At 41.1% G+C, this 16,446-nt stretch overlaps 1 protein-coding gene across 1 annotated transcript in view; it reads left to right on the top strand.

The window, feature by feature from the left end:
• Positions 1–16,446, top strand: part of Il12rb2 (interleukin 12 receptor subunit beta 2) — an 86,636-nt gene that overhangs the window by 55,351 nt on the left and 14,839 nt on the right. Inside the window, 4 exon segments of the mRNA XM_037203798.1 lie at positions 3,733–3,757; positions 3,760–3,801; positions 3,804–3,947; positions 11,367–11,567. Of these exon segments, the coding sequence (XP_037059693.1) occupies positions 3,733–3,757; positions 3,760–3,801; positions 3,804–3,947; positions 11,367–11,567 (412 nt within the window).

Below are 16,446 nucleotides of genomic sequence, written 5' to 3'. Positions count from 1 at the left end.
AAAAAAAAATCAAAGATTTCAGTGGAGTGATGCTTAAAACTTGAAATCAAAATTAGAACACAGTTGGCATGTGCCTGTAGTCCCAACTACTAATGAGTCTGAAGTAGGGGGATCATTAAGCCTCAGAAGTTAAGGCTAGCCTCGGTAACGTAGAGAGACCATCTCAGGAAAGCAAACAAACAATGAGCACTTCTTGCTATTTCTCCACTTTGTACTGTAAGTCATGATTCCAAAACGAAATACTCAGTTTGTGTGTCGAGGGAGGGGTTGTTGTTTTGTTTTTGTTTTGCATTTATTTATTTTTTGTCATGTGCATGTGACATTGACAGTATGGATATCTGTTCTCTCCTTCCACCATGTGCATTTCAAAAATTGAACTCAAGTCATCAGGCTTTCCAGCAAATGCCTTTACCACTGAGCCATCCTGCCAGCCCAGTATTCAGTTTTCAACTCACAAATTATATGGACTTTGTGATCAGGCTGGACATTAGAATTTCATAGAGAGCTAAAGGATAAGCCAGGAGTTTTTATTATCCTTATTTTGAAAATAGAGATATTATGTCTCAGAGTGATAAAATATCTCTGTGCAATAGATGTTACACAGAGAAGTGAGAAAATCAAAGGTCCTTCCTACTAAGAATCGAGGGTGGGGATACAGTTGAGTGCAAAAAGCACGTAGTAGCGTGCACAGGGCCTGTATTCAATCCCCAGCATCAACCATGCACAAACCAGGCACAATCCAAAGCTGAAATGAAAGGAAAGGAGAGCTGTGACGAACGCATTCAATGCCTGAGCTTCCAAAGAGGTCTTGATGACGGCTGCTCTTCTTTGACATAAGCAAAACTCTAATGGCCTTCCCTTTCTGTCATTAGAGGCAGTGTTCTGGCTGCTGTACCACATAGCCACCTAGTAGTTCTTCTTTTCATTGTTTGTACTCAGTGCTACTAGAAGGGATCCAAGTGTCAGAAACCCTACCAGGATCGGCAACTGTACCTTCCAGATAACACCCCTCCCTGACATCCCCCAGGGGGCGCTCTATAAACTCATCCGTCTTCTCTCCGGGTATGGCTTGAGCTAGCTAGTTACTCAGCTGCTCAAAGACTGGGCTCACACCTCAGAAAGTGAAGAGAGAAGAGCTACACATGACAAGGAATGTAAACCTCATGATTAACTAACTGTTATTTTCTCCCTTATCACCTTCTCAAATGAGTAGCACTGGCCTATGACTGTTTATCTGCAGAGTCAGTCTGTTTGTTCAGGATGGCTATCTTCAGAGTTCACGGCTTGTCTCCCGTGACTCAGAGCCTTCTGGCTCTTGGAGAAAAACTCCTGTCCCCACCCTTCCCAAATTGCTAAAGTCATGCCTTCTGTTGACGCTGTGTGTCAGAATGCATCATAACCCCACAGCTGGAGAAGGTGCTTTGCAACTTTGGGCTGAGAGGGTGACTGGGATTCCATCTGTAAATTGCAGCAGCCCAAACCTCCTCCCTGCCTCAGGCCTGAGGAGTAACACACATCACAGCAAAGGGAGAAAAACACCATAGATGAAAGCAGGTGCTGGTTACAGAAAGGCATCCCCTCAGCTGTCTCTCACTCCGTCTTTCCCTGACGGCCCTATTGGTTCAGCGATAAATGGATCTAACATAGACTGTCCCAAGTTCTCCCCACCGAGGCACTCCTCAGAAGTTAACTGCTCACATAGCTCCCCATTCCTGCCGGAGGATGGCTTCCCTGACAAGCGTTTGTTCCATCTATGTTGCCTTTCTCCTTTGACAAAGGCCACGTTTATTAATATGGTGTTGGTTAGAACATCAGACTTGAAAAAACATTTGTGTAGCTGGGTGTAGTGGCACGTGCCTACAGTCCCAGACTCAGGGGCACTAACCAAAGTTTGAGGTCAGCCTGGTTTATGTAATTAGTTCTAAGTCAGCTGGAGCTTCACAGTGAGATCCTGCCTCAAAAAAAAACAAAAAACAAAACAACAACAAAAAAAGGGGAACATAATAAAAAATAAATAAACAAACAAACAAATACTTAAGTAATCCTCACAACAGTCAATGAGATTGATTGTGATGAATGTAATGGACACCTGAAAAGATAACTTCAGGGAGTTGCTGAATATTCTCCAAAGGTTTGCAGCAGCACCACCTCTCACCTGGTACCCTGGACCAGGCTAAGATCTAGTTTAGGACTTGTGGACCAAAAGTGTCCTCCAACAGATTTGCATTAACTAAGCTCTAGAAGTGGCAACATACAGAGCTGAGAGCTCATTGATTAACTACAGTAAGAATGTAGCTACTGGTCCAATCAGAAGACTTGACTCAGCGAATCAGAACAGTCTCTCTCTTGTACTGTCTCAGAATCCAAATTATAATCAGGAAGGCAGCTTATTCACTTAAAGTTAAAGAATTGAAGTGTGCCAGATGTTCATGTCCAAATTCTTCTGACAGATAAACCACATAGGAAACCAAATTATTCAGCCTCTTGGTAATCAAGGAACCAGAACAAGGGCACTTGCTGGTCCTCAGGGGATCTCCCAGTAAACAGTTTCCTGCCGTGAACAAATGGCTGTGCCCAGAAAACTATGCCACTTAAATATGTTAGCCAAGCCTTCTTCCTGCAGTAGGCAGGGATGGGCACGGCCAGGGCTCGGCTTCACAACTCTTCAGGTCTGTGCTTGCATTTGCCATGGCCATTGTACAAAACAAGAGGAAAACAACAGTTTCTGCTTACTTTGTGGCTTTGTTCCCAAATGATCCCAATCAGAATTTGGCAGTTTGGAACTAGGTTCCTAGCACAGATGCCTAATTCAAGTCCCTAAGGATCATTTTACTAGTTTAGCTCCTGAAAGTGGTAGTTTTGATGTTTTAAGCAGCCTTGCACTTTCTATATTTAAAAAGGCACCCTCACCAGGTGGTAGTGAAACACATCTTTAATCCCAGCATTCAGGGGACAGAGACAGGTGGATCTCTGAGTTTGGGGCCAGTCTAGGGCTACACAGAGAAACCCTGTCTCAAAAAAACAAACAAAAAGGCACCCTCTCCCTCTCCTCCCACCTATGCCCAAGCCTTCTCTGTGTGTCTCTCTGTGAGTCTCTCTGTGGGAAAGTGTCTCTCTCTGTGTCCCTCTGAGTGTCTCTGTGACTAGGTTTCTGTGACGTGTCTCTCTATGAGTATATCTCAGAAATTTAAAAACAAAAACCCAGAGGAACTGAGTGCTTGTCCCAAGATCTGAGTGATGGTAAATTCAAAGCTCAAAGCCAGCGCTTCTACAGTCAGATTCCACAGTTCTCTCATTAGTTTTGTTTACCACGGGTAAGCTTCATTCTGAAGAAAGGAAAATCAATGTGTTTTAAAGAGTTAGCATGCCGGGCGGTGGTGGCGCATGCCTTTAATCCCAGCACTCGGGAGGCAGAGGCAGGTGAATCTTTGTGAGTTCAAGGCCAGCCTGGTCCACAGAGCGAGATCCAGGAAAGGTGCAAAGCTACACAGAGAAACCCTGTCTTGAAAAATAAATAAAGAAAGAGTTATCTTTTTAAGGTGTTAACCTTTTTTAAAAAACTAAATAGAAGGCATGAGGATGAATCACTGAAAGTGTGGAGCGGAGATGGGAAGACATAAATTAAAAACTCATTAAGATAGAGTGACCTGCAGCCGGGACAGGTGGTCCAGGCATAAAGAGCATCCAAGATCTTGTCTGGGAGTAAGGGTATGTGCATATGCTTTCTTGCAGAGTCTGAGTCCATCAGAGGCAAGGGGGGAATCCTCTGCTATCAGGTGACCCTACAGGAGGTGACAGGGAAATGACACTGGAAAATAGTACAAATCACACCTCCTGGACTGGGGTCATTCCCAGAACCGGGGCTTGGACTGCATCCCTGTCTGCAACCAATTCGAAAGGCACTTCTGCGCCCACTCGCATTAACATAGTGGACCTGTGCGGCACCGGTAAGTACCCAGTCACCTTAACACTGCCTGTGGGAAACTGTCTCCCTCGCCTTTTTTCTCTGGCAGGTGCAGGCCAGAGCCTGGTGTGAATAACCAAGAGTTTAGACTTTGGAGTCAACAGCTCTCTTTTCCTGTTACCCTGGAGATGACCTTGAGCAAGTGAATTAAAATGAACCTTCTGTGCTTCAATTACTTTATAAGATGGAAATTATAGTTACTGTCTTGCAAATCACCATAAGATTATAATCTTACATATAAGTATTAGTAAAGTTACATTAGAGTAATGTTTTCCAATTAGACTAACTTTTACAGATTCAATAATAATATACATTGTTAAATTCTAGACAAAAAATTTAGACTTATATTTAAAAGCTGAGTATTAAAATGAAATTCTGACCTTAGTGAAACTGTGATAAATTTTTCTTTATTACACACATTTAAATATGTATCTAATTGTCTTCAGTAAAATAATCCCAACTAAATGTAAAGTCTCACATTTATAATCATATCTTCTAAAATAAACTCCTCAAAGAAAAGACCATAATTAGCTAAGAAAATGGATCTTATGCTTATGTCTCAAGGTCTGAACTATTTTTAAAAAAAGTCTAAGCAAGGTAAAACACTGTAATTGGACCCTCTCTTATAACTTAGTGTCATAATATTGTATATACATGAGTCCAGCAATCATCAATTTGAAGAAATTTCTGCCAAAAGACTGTTGTTTTTAAGATTGATTTATTATTTTATGTGTATAGGTCTTTTGCCTGCATGGATGTCTATGTACCATTTGCATGCAGTTTCTTTGGAGGCTGGAAGAGGGCATCAGATCCCCTAGAAATAGGGTTACTAATGGTTGTAAGCTGCCATGTGGGGGCTGAGACCCATCTAACATGGTCCTCTGGAAGAACAGCCAGTACTTTTAATGACTGAGTCATCTCTCCAGTCCCAAAACATTATTGTTTTAGATGCACCATTAAATTTTGGTTATATTTTAAGAGCACATGATGAAAACAGCTAGAAGAAAATACCAGTAAACATGGGTATCACCTCGATTTAGGAATTGAGTTAGCCTCTGAGTTAGGAATTGCTCCGCAGAGTCAGTCTGACCGAAAGTCTGACTACTGTGGCTCAGTTAGTTAGCCTCTCGTCAGCAGGACAAGAGAGCAGAAATAATCTCAACAATAAAACCAAAGATTGTGACACACACACTGACACACTCAGCTGCAAAAAGGGCTCAAGAACCACATTTCTGGCAATGACGTTCCCTTCCTGGAGAAGATGAAAAGTTCTTTGCTAGGCAATGGATAATGCCTTCCTCCTGTGGGAAAAGCACCAAGGGAGAAACATGAAGGATAAGATAGATTCTCTAACTATGGGGAAACACTTCCAAGTTCACACACTGTGAAATAATTTTATCTTAAAAACACTATAAGTGGCCGGTCAGTGGTGGTGCATGCCTTTAATCCCAGCACTCGGGAGGCAGAGCCAGGCGGATCTCTGTGAGTTCAAGGCCAGCCTAGGCTACAGAGTGAGTTTCAGGACAGGCACCAAAACTACACAGAGAAACCCTGTCTCGAAAAAACCTATTAATTAGTGGTAGATGTGACAGTGCACACCTGTAACCCAAACAGGAGGTCTAGGCAAGATGTTTGCAAGCTAGAAGCCAGTGTAGGCTCTGTAGTAAGATGCTATCTCAAAAAGAAGAAAAAATGCAAGCAAAGTTTAAAATACAAATAAGAGCTTAAATATATATATATGTATCCTATATTATATGATATCATATCATATATTATATATTTGTATCATATATTATATAATTGTGTGGTATATATATATATCACATTTTAGTATAAAGAGAGTTGATATTGCCTATGTCTATGTTAATCTTTTTAAATTAATTTTTAATTAATCTGTACTTTTTCTTCAAATACATGGGATATCGGGGATATGAACACACAATTCAAAAAAAGAAACTATGAGAGACCAGTATACAGGCTGAGCTATAGCTCAGAGAGTGCTTTATAATATACATAAGACCCTAAGGTTGACCCCCATGGCATCTCCATGACCCCACCGACCAGTTATGAGAGAAGCAATACAGATATGAAAATGTTTAACTTAGCTAGCAATTAATGAGATGTAAATTTTGAAAAAGCATGAAAAAATCAAGTCAGTCTGATGGAATGAGAAGAATGAGTGTGCTCCATGTCAGTGAAACTGTTTTTATGTGTTGTTGGTAGGTATGTAAATTGGTACAACTTTCTGGAAAACTATTTGGTAATATATAAAAAAATGCTAAATATGATCATGCCTTTTGTCCATAGAATTTCACAATTCAGTGTGTATTGTCAGGCCAGGTGTGTTGTTTCCTGCCTGTAATCTCAGCATTCAAGGCCAGTCTGGGCTACATAGTGAATCCCAGACCAGCCTGGGATACAGAGTAAGACTAACCTCAAAAATAAATAAGAAGGAAAGGAGGGAGGGAGGGAGGGAGGGAGGAAGGAAGGAAGGAAGGAAGGAAGGAAGGAAGGAAGGAAGGAAGGAAGGAGAAGTGTATATTCAGGAAATAATAGAATAAATATTAGAAATGTAAATTCAGATGTTTGTTGAATAAGTGCTTGAGGGTTGGCGAGGTAGCTCAGCAGGTAAAGGACTTGCCCCAAGCCTGATAACCTGAGTTCAATCTACTACAAGGTAGAAGGAGAGAAGTGACTCCCTCATCGTGTCCTCTGACCTTCAAACCTGTGCTATGGTACACACATATGCACAAATAAATAAATAAATATGTTTTGTAAAAAGAAAATTTTTCTTGAAGCAATATAACACTATAGCTGACCTAAATGTCCAACAGAGAACAGACTCTTAAATACGTCTGACCTTTGCCTGTCTTAATCACACACTAGCATGCCATTAACTGTTCAGTGGGAAGATTTACATTATAAGCAACAAAGTAGTCTTTAAAAGTATACTTGGTCCCAGCATTTGGGAGGCAGAGGCAAGCAGAACCTCATGAGTTCAAAGTCAGCCTGGTCCACACAGGGAACTCTAGGCCACTCAGGAATACATAGAGAGATACCTCACACACACCAATAAATAAATAAATAAATAAATAAATAAATAAATAAATAAATAATTTTTAAAAGATATATTGGATAATTCCATTTAAATCTATATTTATGTGAGCAGAATTTTTTTTCTATAGTTAAAAACAAAAAGACTAGTAGAAGCCATGGAAATATTAGCAGAGATCATCTTTGCCTCATGTGAATTACAGGTGATTTTTCTTCAACCCCCCAAACACACTTTTTGGTACATTCTTTCCTTTAAAAAAATCTTATTTAAGATGGGCATCGTGATCCATGCCTTTAATCCCAGCTCTTAGAAGGATCTCTGAACCAACCCGATCTACAGAGTGAGATCCAGTACAGCCAGAGCACCACAGAAAAAACTTGCCTTGAAAAACCAAAAAGAATAAATAAATATTTTATTTTATTTTTTCCATTTATTGATTTAGTATGTGTATTTATGTTCATGTCACAGTGTGCCTGTAGGTCAGAGGACAAATTTGGGAAGTAAATTCTCTGCTTCTCCCAAGTGATCTTACGGATCAAACTCAGGCTTAACAGCCAGCATCTTACATGCTCAGCCATCCTACAACCTCCTGGTTATTTTTATTTAATATTTCTTCTTTGTGGATGAGTATTACACATAGACTTTTTAAAGACTTACTTTTATTTTACTTGAATATGTGTTTTACCTATGTAAAACATACATATGTATGCACACCCCAAGGGACAGACACACATACAGATACAGTCAGATAGACACCATTCACACACAGAGACACAGACAGTACATACAGACACATACAAGGCATGCAGCAGACAGACACAGAGACACATTCAGCTCATGTGACAGACACACACAAAACGTACAAGACAAACAGACACACAGAGACAGACAGAGGACTGAAGACAGAGAACATAAAGTAGAGAATTCAAATCCGTTCTCTTGGTTAAATGACTCCAAGAGGAAGTGTTTTATTTCTTTCCTTAGTTCGATACTGATGCATTACTGGTGACTCAAAGTGAACCACTAATGAGAATAATCCGAGCAATCCAAGATCAGACATCCAGTAAGCAACAGAGCAGAATGGAAAAGGTAGCCTCCTTTCTCTTAGGTGGTACCTTACAAGCATCAGAACTCCACAGAGTGGTTCTCAGGAAACAAGGAGATAGGATATTCTGATTGAAGCTGAAAAAGTAATTTTGTTTTGTTTTTGTTTTCTCAGACAAGGGCTCACTCTGTAGCCCAAGCTGTCCTCGAACTCACAGAGCTCCACCTGCTTCTGCCTCCCAAGTGCTGGGATTAAAGGTATGCATCACCATGGGATTAAAGGTATGCATCACAAAGGGAGGATTCTGAAAGGTGACTGAGAAAAGGTGCATTATTAGCAGGGTCCTGAAGGGAAGAATGTGGTCTGGCAGACATCCTCAAGAAGGAAATTCCAGACTGGTACCTGGCAAGAACAGCGACCTAGAGGCTGAAGGAGTCCTGAAAGGTGCAAGCTGATTTGCTTGGCAAATTCCGGATAAAGTAGAGATGAAAAGGGCTTTTTGGAGATTTTAACACAACCTCAGACAAAGGGTCTTGCAAACTGTAGCACTCAGTATCTATGGAATGAATAAATTTCATTCTAAAAAAATACCCTCGGGCTGACAAGATGAGTCACAGGAAAGGGCTTATGCTGTCAAGCCTGACCACCTGAGTTCTAGGCCTGAGATCACATGGTGAAAGGAGAGACCCAGCTCCTGCAAGGTGTCCTCTCCCCTTCATGCATATGCTTCGACACTAGCGTGTAAATACACACACACACATACAAAATAAAACACACACATAAAATAAAGGCAGCCATGGTAACCATTTTGAAAACAAGAGCTACCTTACCCCCACCTCTATGCTTTTTAAAATATGCCCAGGCACAAACTACTTTACAACTGAACCCTGAAAAAATACATAACCTTATTTTATTAAAATTCCTGTAGAAAATAGAAAATAAGGAAAGCTGTCCAATCTGTTTTATAGGATAAATTGTTTTATGATCAATTTTATTTTATTAATAAAGGCAAATAAAGACAGTACAGGAAAGATTATTGTTTAAATCATTTGTGCATACAGACACAAAATCTAAATTAATTATTGGCAATTTAAATCTATATAGACACATATTAAAAATTAGTGCCAATAGTTCCAACTTCCAGGTAAGCATATGCAGCATTTGAAAAGTATTACTCTGTCCTCAAACAGTAAAGAATAGACAAACTAAAAAGGCAATAATCCTCTTCCTCCCTCCCTCCTTCCTGACCCCCACTGCAGATAGAAATAAACGTCTGCACCTAGGAAACTTCTTTCGTTGTCATTAAGTGCCTTTTGCTTTATAATTTTCTATTGTTCTTCAAGTAAATGCTTCATTCTTAGGGTATGAAGGCTTTTTTTTTTCTAGCTAGTAATATTTCTACTTGTAACTAGAGGGCTAGCATAAAATATCTTTCTTTCCTTTCTACTTAAGAAGAATTTTTCTGCTATTTTTATTAGTGTATATTCATAGGTTTCATTGTGACATTTTCATACATATTTACCATGTACTTTCATCATACTCTTCCCATTACCCAATTCTTCTTTTACCCCTCGGAGAAGTAAAACCCCAGGGAAGCCACTACCCCCAGAATTGAAAGGAAAAGCGAATATCTAAGGACTAGCAGGTGAGGTATGTCTGTGCAGTTTACCACACAGACTCACAGGCCCTGGAAATCATAAAGAAATAGTATCATTTCCCTTTAAAAAAAAATAACCCTTTTAGCTTATGCTTCAGACTGAAAACCTAAGCATAAGAAGCAGAAGTAAAGGCCAATAGAAGACAATGTAGTTGAATGTGTTTATAGCCCCGGGGTGGTAGAATTTTACAAACAAGACTCAAAATCAAAACTGAGGTAAATTTACCAGCACCACTGCAGATAATAAAGTTGTCAGAAAACTAACTGACTGTACTAAGAGTAGAAAACTGAAAAGTAATTAGGATCATCAAAGCTACCTGTCAATCATAAAAAGGCAGAATCACAGAGAAAAATGAGCCAAGTCCACAAATTGTCACAGAAGAAAAGTCAATGAGAAGCTTGGCCTTATGAAACTTTCACAAACATGAAAATCAAACCTCTAATCACATATCATTTTATGTATATCAAATTGATAAACATAGAAAGTAGGGAAATACAAAGTGTAGGTGGAGTGAGAGTCCTCGGGCTAGCTACTTTTGGTGAAGTGTCAACATGCTGTTAATTTTTTTACCTTCTGTGCATGTGTCCAGTGCCTTCCTCAGGCTGGGCAAGAGCTACATCCTCCTCTCATCCATCTGTTTTGGAGATCAAGCAGAAGGACACTCCCTAAGCAAGCAGTTTTGCATGCGTTCATCCAGAATGGTCTTGTACATGCCCAAGAGGGCCTGCAGAGACCGGTCCCCATGTCTTTGTGTCAGCACACTCCTGCTGGCCACTGGAAAGCAGATGAGGAAAGGGCATAGGCAGAGGTGTGAGGGAGTGAGCTAGCTTTACAGAGAAGGAGGAGGAATCTATCCCAGAAACAGAAAGCTAAGTGAAAAGGTCTGACAAAATAGTCTGTTGTGGGAAAACACCACAGCCAAGCAAAGGGCCACACTGCATTTCAGTGACACATTTCCGTCTAAGGAGACAGATGGGTGGTCATTAAAAGGGTATAGATCACATTTAACGGAGTAAGCACTTTGAGGGAATGAAGTAAGTGAAGACAAAGAGGAAATAAACCCACAAAGAAAGCTACACAGGATTATAGGACAAGCTGCTGAGGCTAATCCTCCATGAACTGAAAAACATAAACTTAATCCTTGACCTGGAAGTCCCAAAAGAGAGATTGATGGTTTCTAAGACTGAGCTGGGATAAGCTGTCGTGTGTGTGTGTGTGTGTGTGTGTGTGTGTGTGTGTGTGTGTGTGTGTGTGGTATGTGTGTGTGTGTGTGTGTGTGTTCATGCATGAACAGATGCATGTGTGCATATACAGCCACAGGATAACCTTAGGTAGATGTCATTCCTCAGGCACTATCTACCTTGTTTTTTGTTTGTTGTAAAAAAAAAAAAAAAAAGTCTCTCACTGGCTGGAGCTTACTAAGTAGGCTAGTCTGCCTGGCTGGAGAGCCCCAGGGATCTTCCTGGCCCACTTCCCCAGGACTAGGAGACCAACGTGCACCACCATGCCAACCCTGTCTAGCCCAGTGGGATATGGGGACTGAACTTGTGTCCTCAAAAACTTGACCGACTGAGATGTCCCCCCAGTTCCTGTTTTCATCTTTATCCATTCTCATTTTGTCCTTCCTCTTCCTCACCCCCAAAGGGTTGCTGGCTCCTTCCTGGGTATCTGCAAGGTCAGAGGACATGAACAACATTGTGGTGACCTGGCAGCCTCCCCAGAAAGCTGCCTCTGCTGTTCAGGAGTTCATAGTGGAGTGGAGGGCTCTACAGCCAGGAAACACCAGGAGGTCTCCCCCACACTGGTTGCGGATCCCTCCCTACAACATGTCTGCTCTGATTTCAGGTACCTCACTGCTCACATTCCTTCTAGAGAGCCACTAAGTTGTTTTTTTTTTTTTTTTTTTTTTTTTTGTGTTAACCCGATAACAAGAGTTATCTGAGAAGAGGAAACCACAATTGAGAAAAAGCCTCCATAAGATTGGCCTGTAGGCAAGACTATGTCTTAACAATTGATGTGGGAGGTCCTATCCCACAGAGGGTGGTGGCACCCCTGGGCACATGGTTCTGTTGCTGTAAGAAAGCAGGCTGAGCAAGCTGTAGGGAGCAAGCTAATGCGCAGCGTTTCTTCACGGCCCCTGCGTCAGTCGGATACTGCTTTGAGAATCACACCTTGAGTCCCGCCCTGACTTCCTTGGATGGTGGAAGCTATAAGATGAAGCAAGCCCTTTCCGCTCCGTGTTGCCCTTGGCCATGGTGTTTCATCACAGTCATAGAAACCCTAAGACATGTGGGGAGATTTCAAGAAATTTTGCCTTCAGTTACAGAGGGTTATCGTCCTACACAGTGGGAACCTGGAGTCCATCAAGACTGCCCTGTAAGGCAGATGTGGTGGTGCACGCCCTTAATCCCAGCACTTGGGAGGCAGAGGCAGGCAAATCTCTGTGAGTTCAAGGCCAGACTGGTCTAGAGTGAATTCCAAAACAGCAAGAGCTATATAGTGAGACTTTGTCTTGAAAAAGCAAAGACTGTCCTTAGGACTAATGTGAGGACCAACTAACTTAAGAAGTCTTATGTTTGTGGAAGAATTATGTCCCCTAGTACCATACCCAGTAAGATGAAATAATAATTGAACCAAATAAGTATGGCAGAAACCTAAATTAACTTGTCAATGAAACAAATACCTTTATCTTTATAAAGTCATTTAACTCAAAATAATTTTGTGCATTGAGTCATTATTTTAAACCCATGATACAGATAACAAAACCAGGAGATTCTCATTCCCAATCCTGCTATTTGATATTTGAACTATTATATCATAATTGAGATCTCTATTCCTAAGTGAGGTTTCTGTCAGGGGTTGCAATAAAGTGAGAGAAAGTATCTGAAAACATATTAAAAGGACTAGCGAACGTAATGTCATATTAAATGTAAGCTCAGCATTGTGGTTGTCTGGCTATACCTACGCAGGTCTGAGTCATGACTCCCTCACTAACACTTGTGAGAGATCTTAGGCAGATTTCTGCTATACCTCTCTTTTTTCATCTGAGTGGCTATGAAGACTGACTGCATTAATATATGGAAGATGTTCTGAACAGTGCTTAGCATATTTCAAGTACTGAATAATTTAGCTAACAGGTGATTATTATTAAATGTGTCAGAAATAAGAATTGAATAGGTTTACAAGCTCCAAACATTAAACTATATTATTGTTCCACCATGAAAATCATTCCACCTCTCCAGGGGGATGTATACAATCTGCTTAAGATAAGCTTTACTTGGAGAAAAATGTATTATACAATAACATATGGGCTGATCCTTAACTGTGTGCCTCTTCTATGGCCTGCCTGCCCAAACTTTAACGGGTTATGATCTCCTTACTAACCCTTAAGGAGGAGGCCAAATAAATTGAGCATCCAGGAAAAGAAAAGCAAGACACAGAGAATCTAGAACTTTTCATTTGGAAACCATTTAGCCCATAGAAGAGATTTTAGAAGGGATGAGGCAGCAGTTTGATTATTGTTGCTGGTTTCAATATATATACACCCAAAAGAATGTGTGTATTTCCTTGGTTGCTCAAGAAAGCAAGATTGGTAAGAAAAGAAAGCATCAAGTTTTGTTGTTGTTTGAAACAGGGTCTCACTCTAGTCCTGACTACCATAGAACTCACAGAAATCCTCCTGCCTCTGACTGCTGAGTGGTGGAATTGAAGACATGTATTCATTACTACACCCCAGAAGGAGGCATCAAATTTGAGAGCAGTTTTGTGACTTTCTTCTGGGATAGCTGGAGGCTTTGCAGTAGTACCATCCTCCCTGGGAGGGTGAGGGGGTGATATCACACCCACCAAATTAAATGGCATACAGACAGGAAAAGCAGTAATTCATCTGGGAGGTAATATCAAAATTCATCCCTCATGGACAATTTGAACCTTGCCTTTCTTTTGGAAATCAGATAATTCTATACAAATACCATAAAGTAGATGACAAGCATGTTCTCCATACTTAGTAAAAGAAAATATTCTGAGTCACTTTTGAATTATGCATTTGAATAAAACCCACTTAATAAAGTTGCAAAATAACTGATTATGATTGTTCTGCCACTTGGGAAATATTTAGTTTGCTATCACTTTCTGTTGAATTGAAAATTTCACTAATTGCTACTTACCATGAATTCAAATGTTATTTCTAATGCCACTGGATCCTTACAAGCTTTTTCTGACTCTGGCTGTATGGACAGTGTCAGATGTCCTGGAATGAGTCAGAATAAACCTGTTTCCTAGACTGTGGGACGGTGGAGCTAGAGACTACCAGACCCATCCTGTCTGCCCACTGTATCTCAGTGTCTGGAAGTTTTCCCCCTGAGACCTAGGGTAGCTGTGTCCCTCACAAGCTAGTCTTGGTGTGTACAGAATGACTCTTGAGTACATTATTCATGGAAGAGTTGCCTATATTCTCCCACACCTGACGTGAAACTAAATCTCTACAGAGAAAAAAAAGTTTGTAGAATAGCTTATAAACAAAGACAAGGCCTTTGCCCAAGGGTGTTGTGCATATAGGTCAGCATAGTAACATGAAATGAGCTTGGAAACTGGGCCATATTGCAAAGGAAATGAGAGTCTTCTGCAGGTGGGCTTCCTCCACTAAAGGTTCTTAAGGTGGGAAGTAGATACCCATGGGGGTGGGGTGGGGGGTAGAGAGTGTTCATACAAAATGATCCAAAAAAAAAAAAAATGTGTCTCCTTAAGGCCAAAATCAGTAAAAAGTTTGGTAGGAAGGCTCTGCTCTTCTTGAAAGAGAAAATGTCAATGAAGACACATAGCCACGTTATCTTTCCTCCTTGACTAAGGACAGGCAATTCACAGGGGGAAAAAAACCCAGCTTCTGATCAGTATAGTAGTGCCCTCACTCACATTTTGCTTTGCAAGGCTCATCAGGAACTCACAGATCTCCACAGGGCAGTGGGTCAGTTGGCTCTTCTCAAGACATGGGACAGGAAAGTAAACCAAACACTGGAAATAAGAGCCACTTGCCAGACCCTTCCCAAGGAAGTGTGATTCCATATCCTCCGTTGCCTTCAGCATGGATTCCATGGCACTCTACAGACTAAGGTGGCAAGTGTCTTCTCCAACTTTCTCTGCTTTATAAACTCCAGTTGGCACCCACTCTCGTGTGAATCTTATCTTGTCAGGCTCTCTTCCAACATTGGTTGTGTGATGATTTAATGGGCTTTCATGTAAACACACACACACAATTTGATCAATAATTGTGTGAAGTAAAATTCCTCTGCACCCCAAGAAGACATTAGGTCCTAGTCAATTATCAGTGTAGCAGTACGCAAGTAAGCCATCAGGCAGCACTAAGCACCTGATACTATAGTTACCTAGTGAGAATCATCTCTCTTGTGCCTTCAAGATTTGGAGTTTAGGGGCTAGAGATAGCTCAAAAGTTAAGAGCACTTCCTGCTCTCCCAAAGGAACCACATCATGCAGTTCACAACAGCCTATAACTCTAGCTCTAAGGGATCTGATGCCTTTCTTATTCTGGCTTCCTTGGACACACCAAGCCACCCCCCCCACACACACACACCTAAAAATAAGATGGGGGGAGATTTGGAGTTTGGGGGTCTTTTTTTGTTTGGTTGGTTTTTTGTTTTTTTGTTTTTTGGTTTTTTTTTTTTGGTTTTCTGGGGTTTTTTTTGTTTTTGTTTTTGAGACAGGGTTCTCTGTAGCTTTGGATCCCTTCCTGGAACTCATTCTGTAGCCCAGGCTGGCCTCTAACTCACAGAGATCCACCTGCTTCTGCCTCCCGAGTGTTGGGATTAAAGGTGTGCACCACCACCACCCAGCAAATTTGGGGGTTGTTTGGTTGGTTGGTTTGTTTTTTCAAGACAGGGTTTCTCTGTGTAGCCCTAGCTATACTGGAACTCGCTTTGTAGACCAGGCTGGCCTCGAACTCACAGGGACCCATCTGCCTCTGCCTCCCCAGTGCTGGAATTAAGGGTGTGTGCTACCAGGCCCAGCAAGATTTGGAATTTTAAAGGCACATCATGGGCAGTGTTATAAGGACTTTACCATCCTTCACAGGCAGTACAATAAGGACTTTGGGTGGGAAAGAGGCACTGACTGACAAAAAAAAAAAAAAAAAAAAAAAAAAAAAAAAAAAAAAAAAAAAAAAAAAATTGCAAAGTATAGCATTTCAAAGCTAGAAAGAAGCATTAACATTCCTAGAAATCACCTTAATATTTGAGGCTGTAAGACAACTGAGATCTAACTGGAGGGGAGCCGAGAGCAGGAACCAGGGGCTGGATTGCATTGCAAACACCCCTTAGTCACAAACCAGTGTACCATATGAAAGCCACTGAGGTGCTATACCTGTAAAACTCCAACAACTCCATATAAACAAGTGACTCATTTGTCGAATCCAATATTCGGTATGCTTGTATTTGTATGGATATGTTTAAATCCTCATTAGAGCTTTTTAAAGGCCTTTATCTCCTTTTTAAGAACAGTTGCTCCTGAGGGGCCCCCAGCTGGATCAGTCCCTCTGAATAGGTGAGACAGTTGATTGGCTTGATCTGTTTGGGAGGCAACTAGGCAGTGGGACCAAGTCCTGTGCTCATTGCATGAGTTGGCTGTTTGAAACCTGGGACTTATGCAGGGACACTTGGCTCAGGCTGGGAGGAAGGGACTGGACCTGCCTGGACTGAGTGAGTCTACCAGGTTG

This window comes from Peromyscus leucopus, chromosome 3 (genome assembly GCF_004664715.2).
Source record: "Peromyscus leucopus breed LL Stock chromosome 3, UCI_PerLeu_2.1, whole genome shotgun sequence".
NCBI classification, from domain to species: Eukaryota; Metazoa; Chordata; class Mammalia; order Rodentia; family Cricetidae; genus Peromyscus; species Peromyscus leucopus.
Note: the sequence above shows the minus strand (reverse complement) of the source record. Positions and strands in the feature narration are given on the sequence as shown.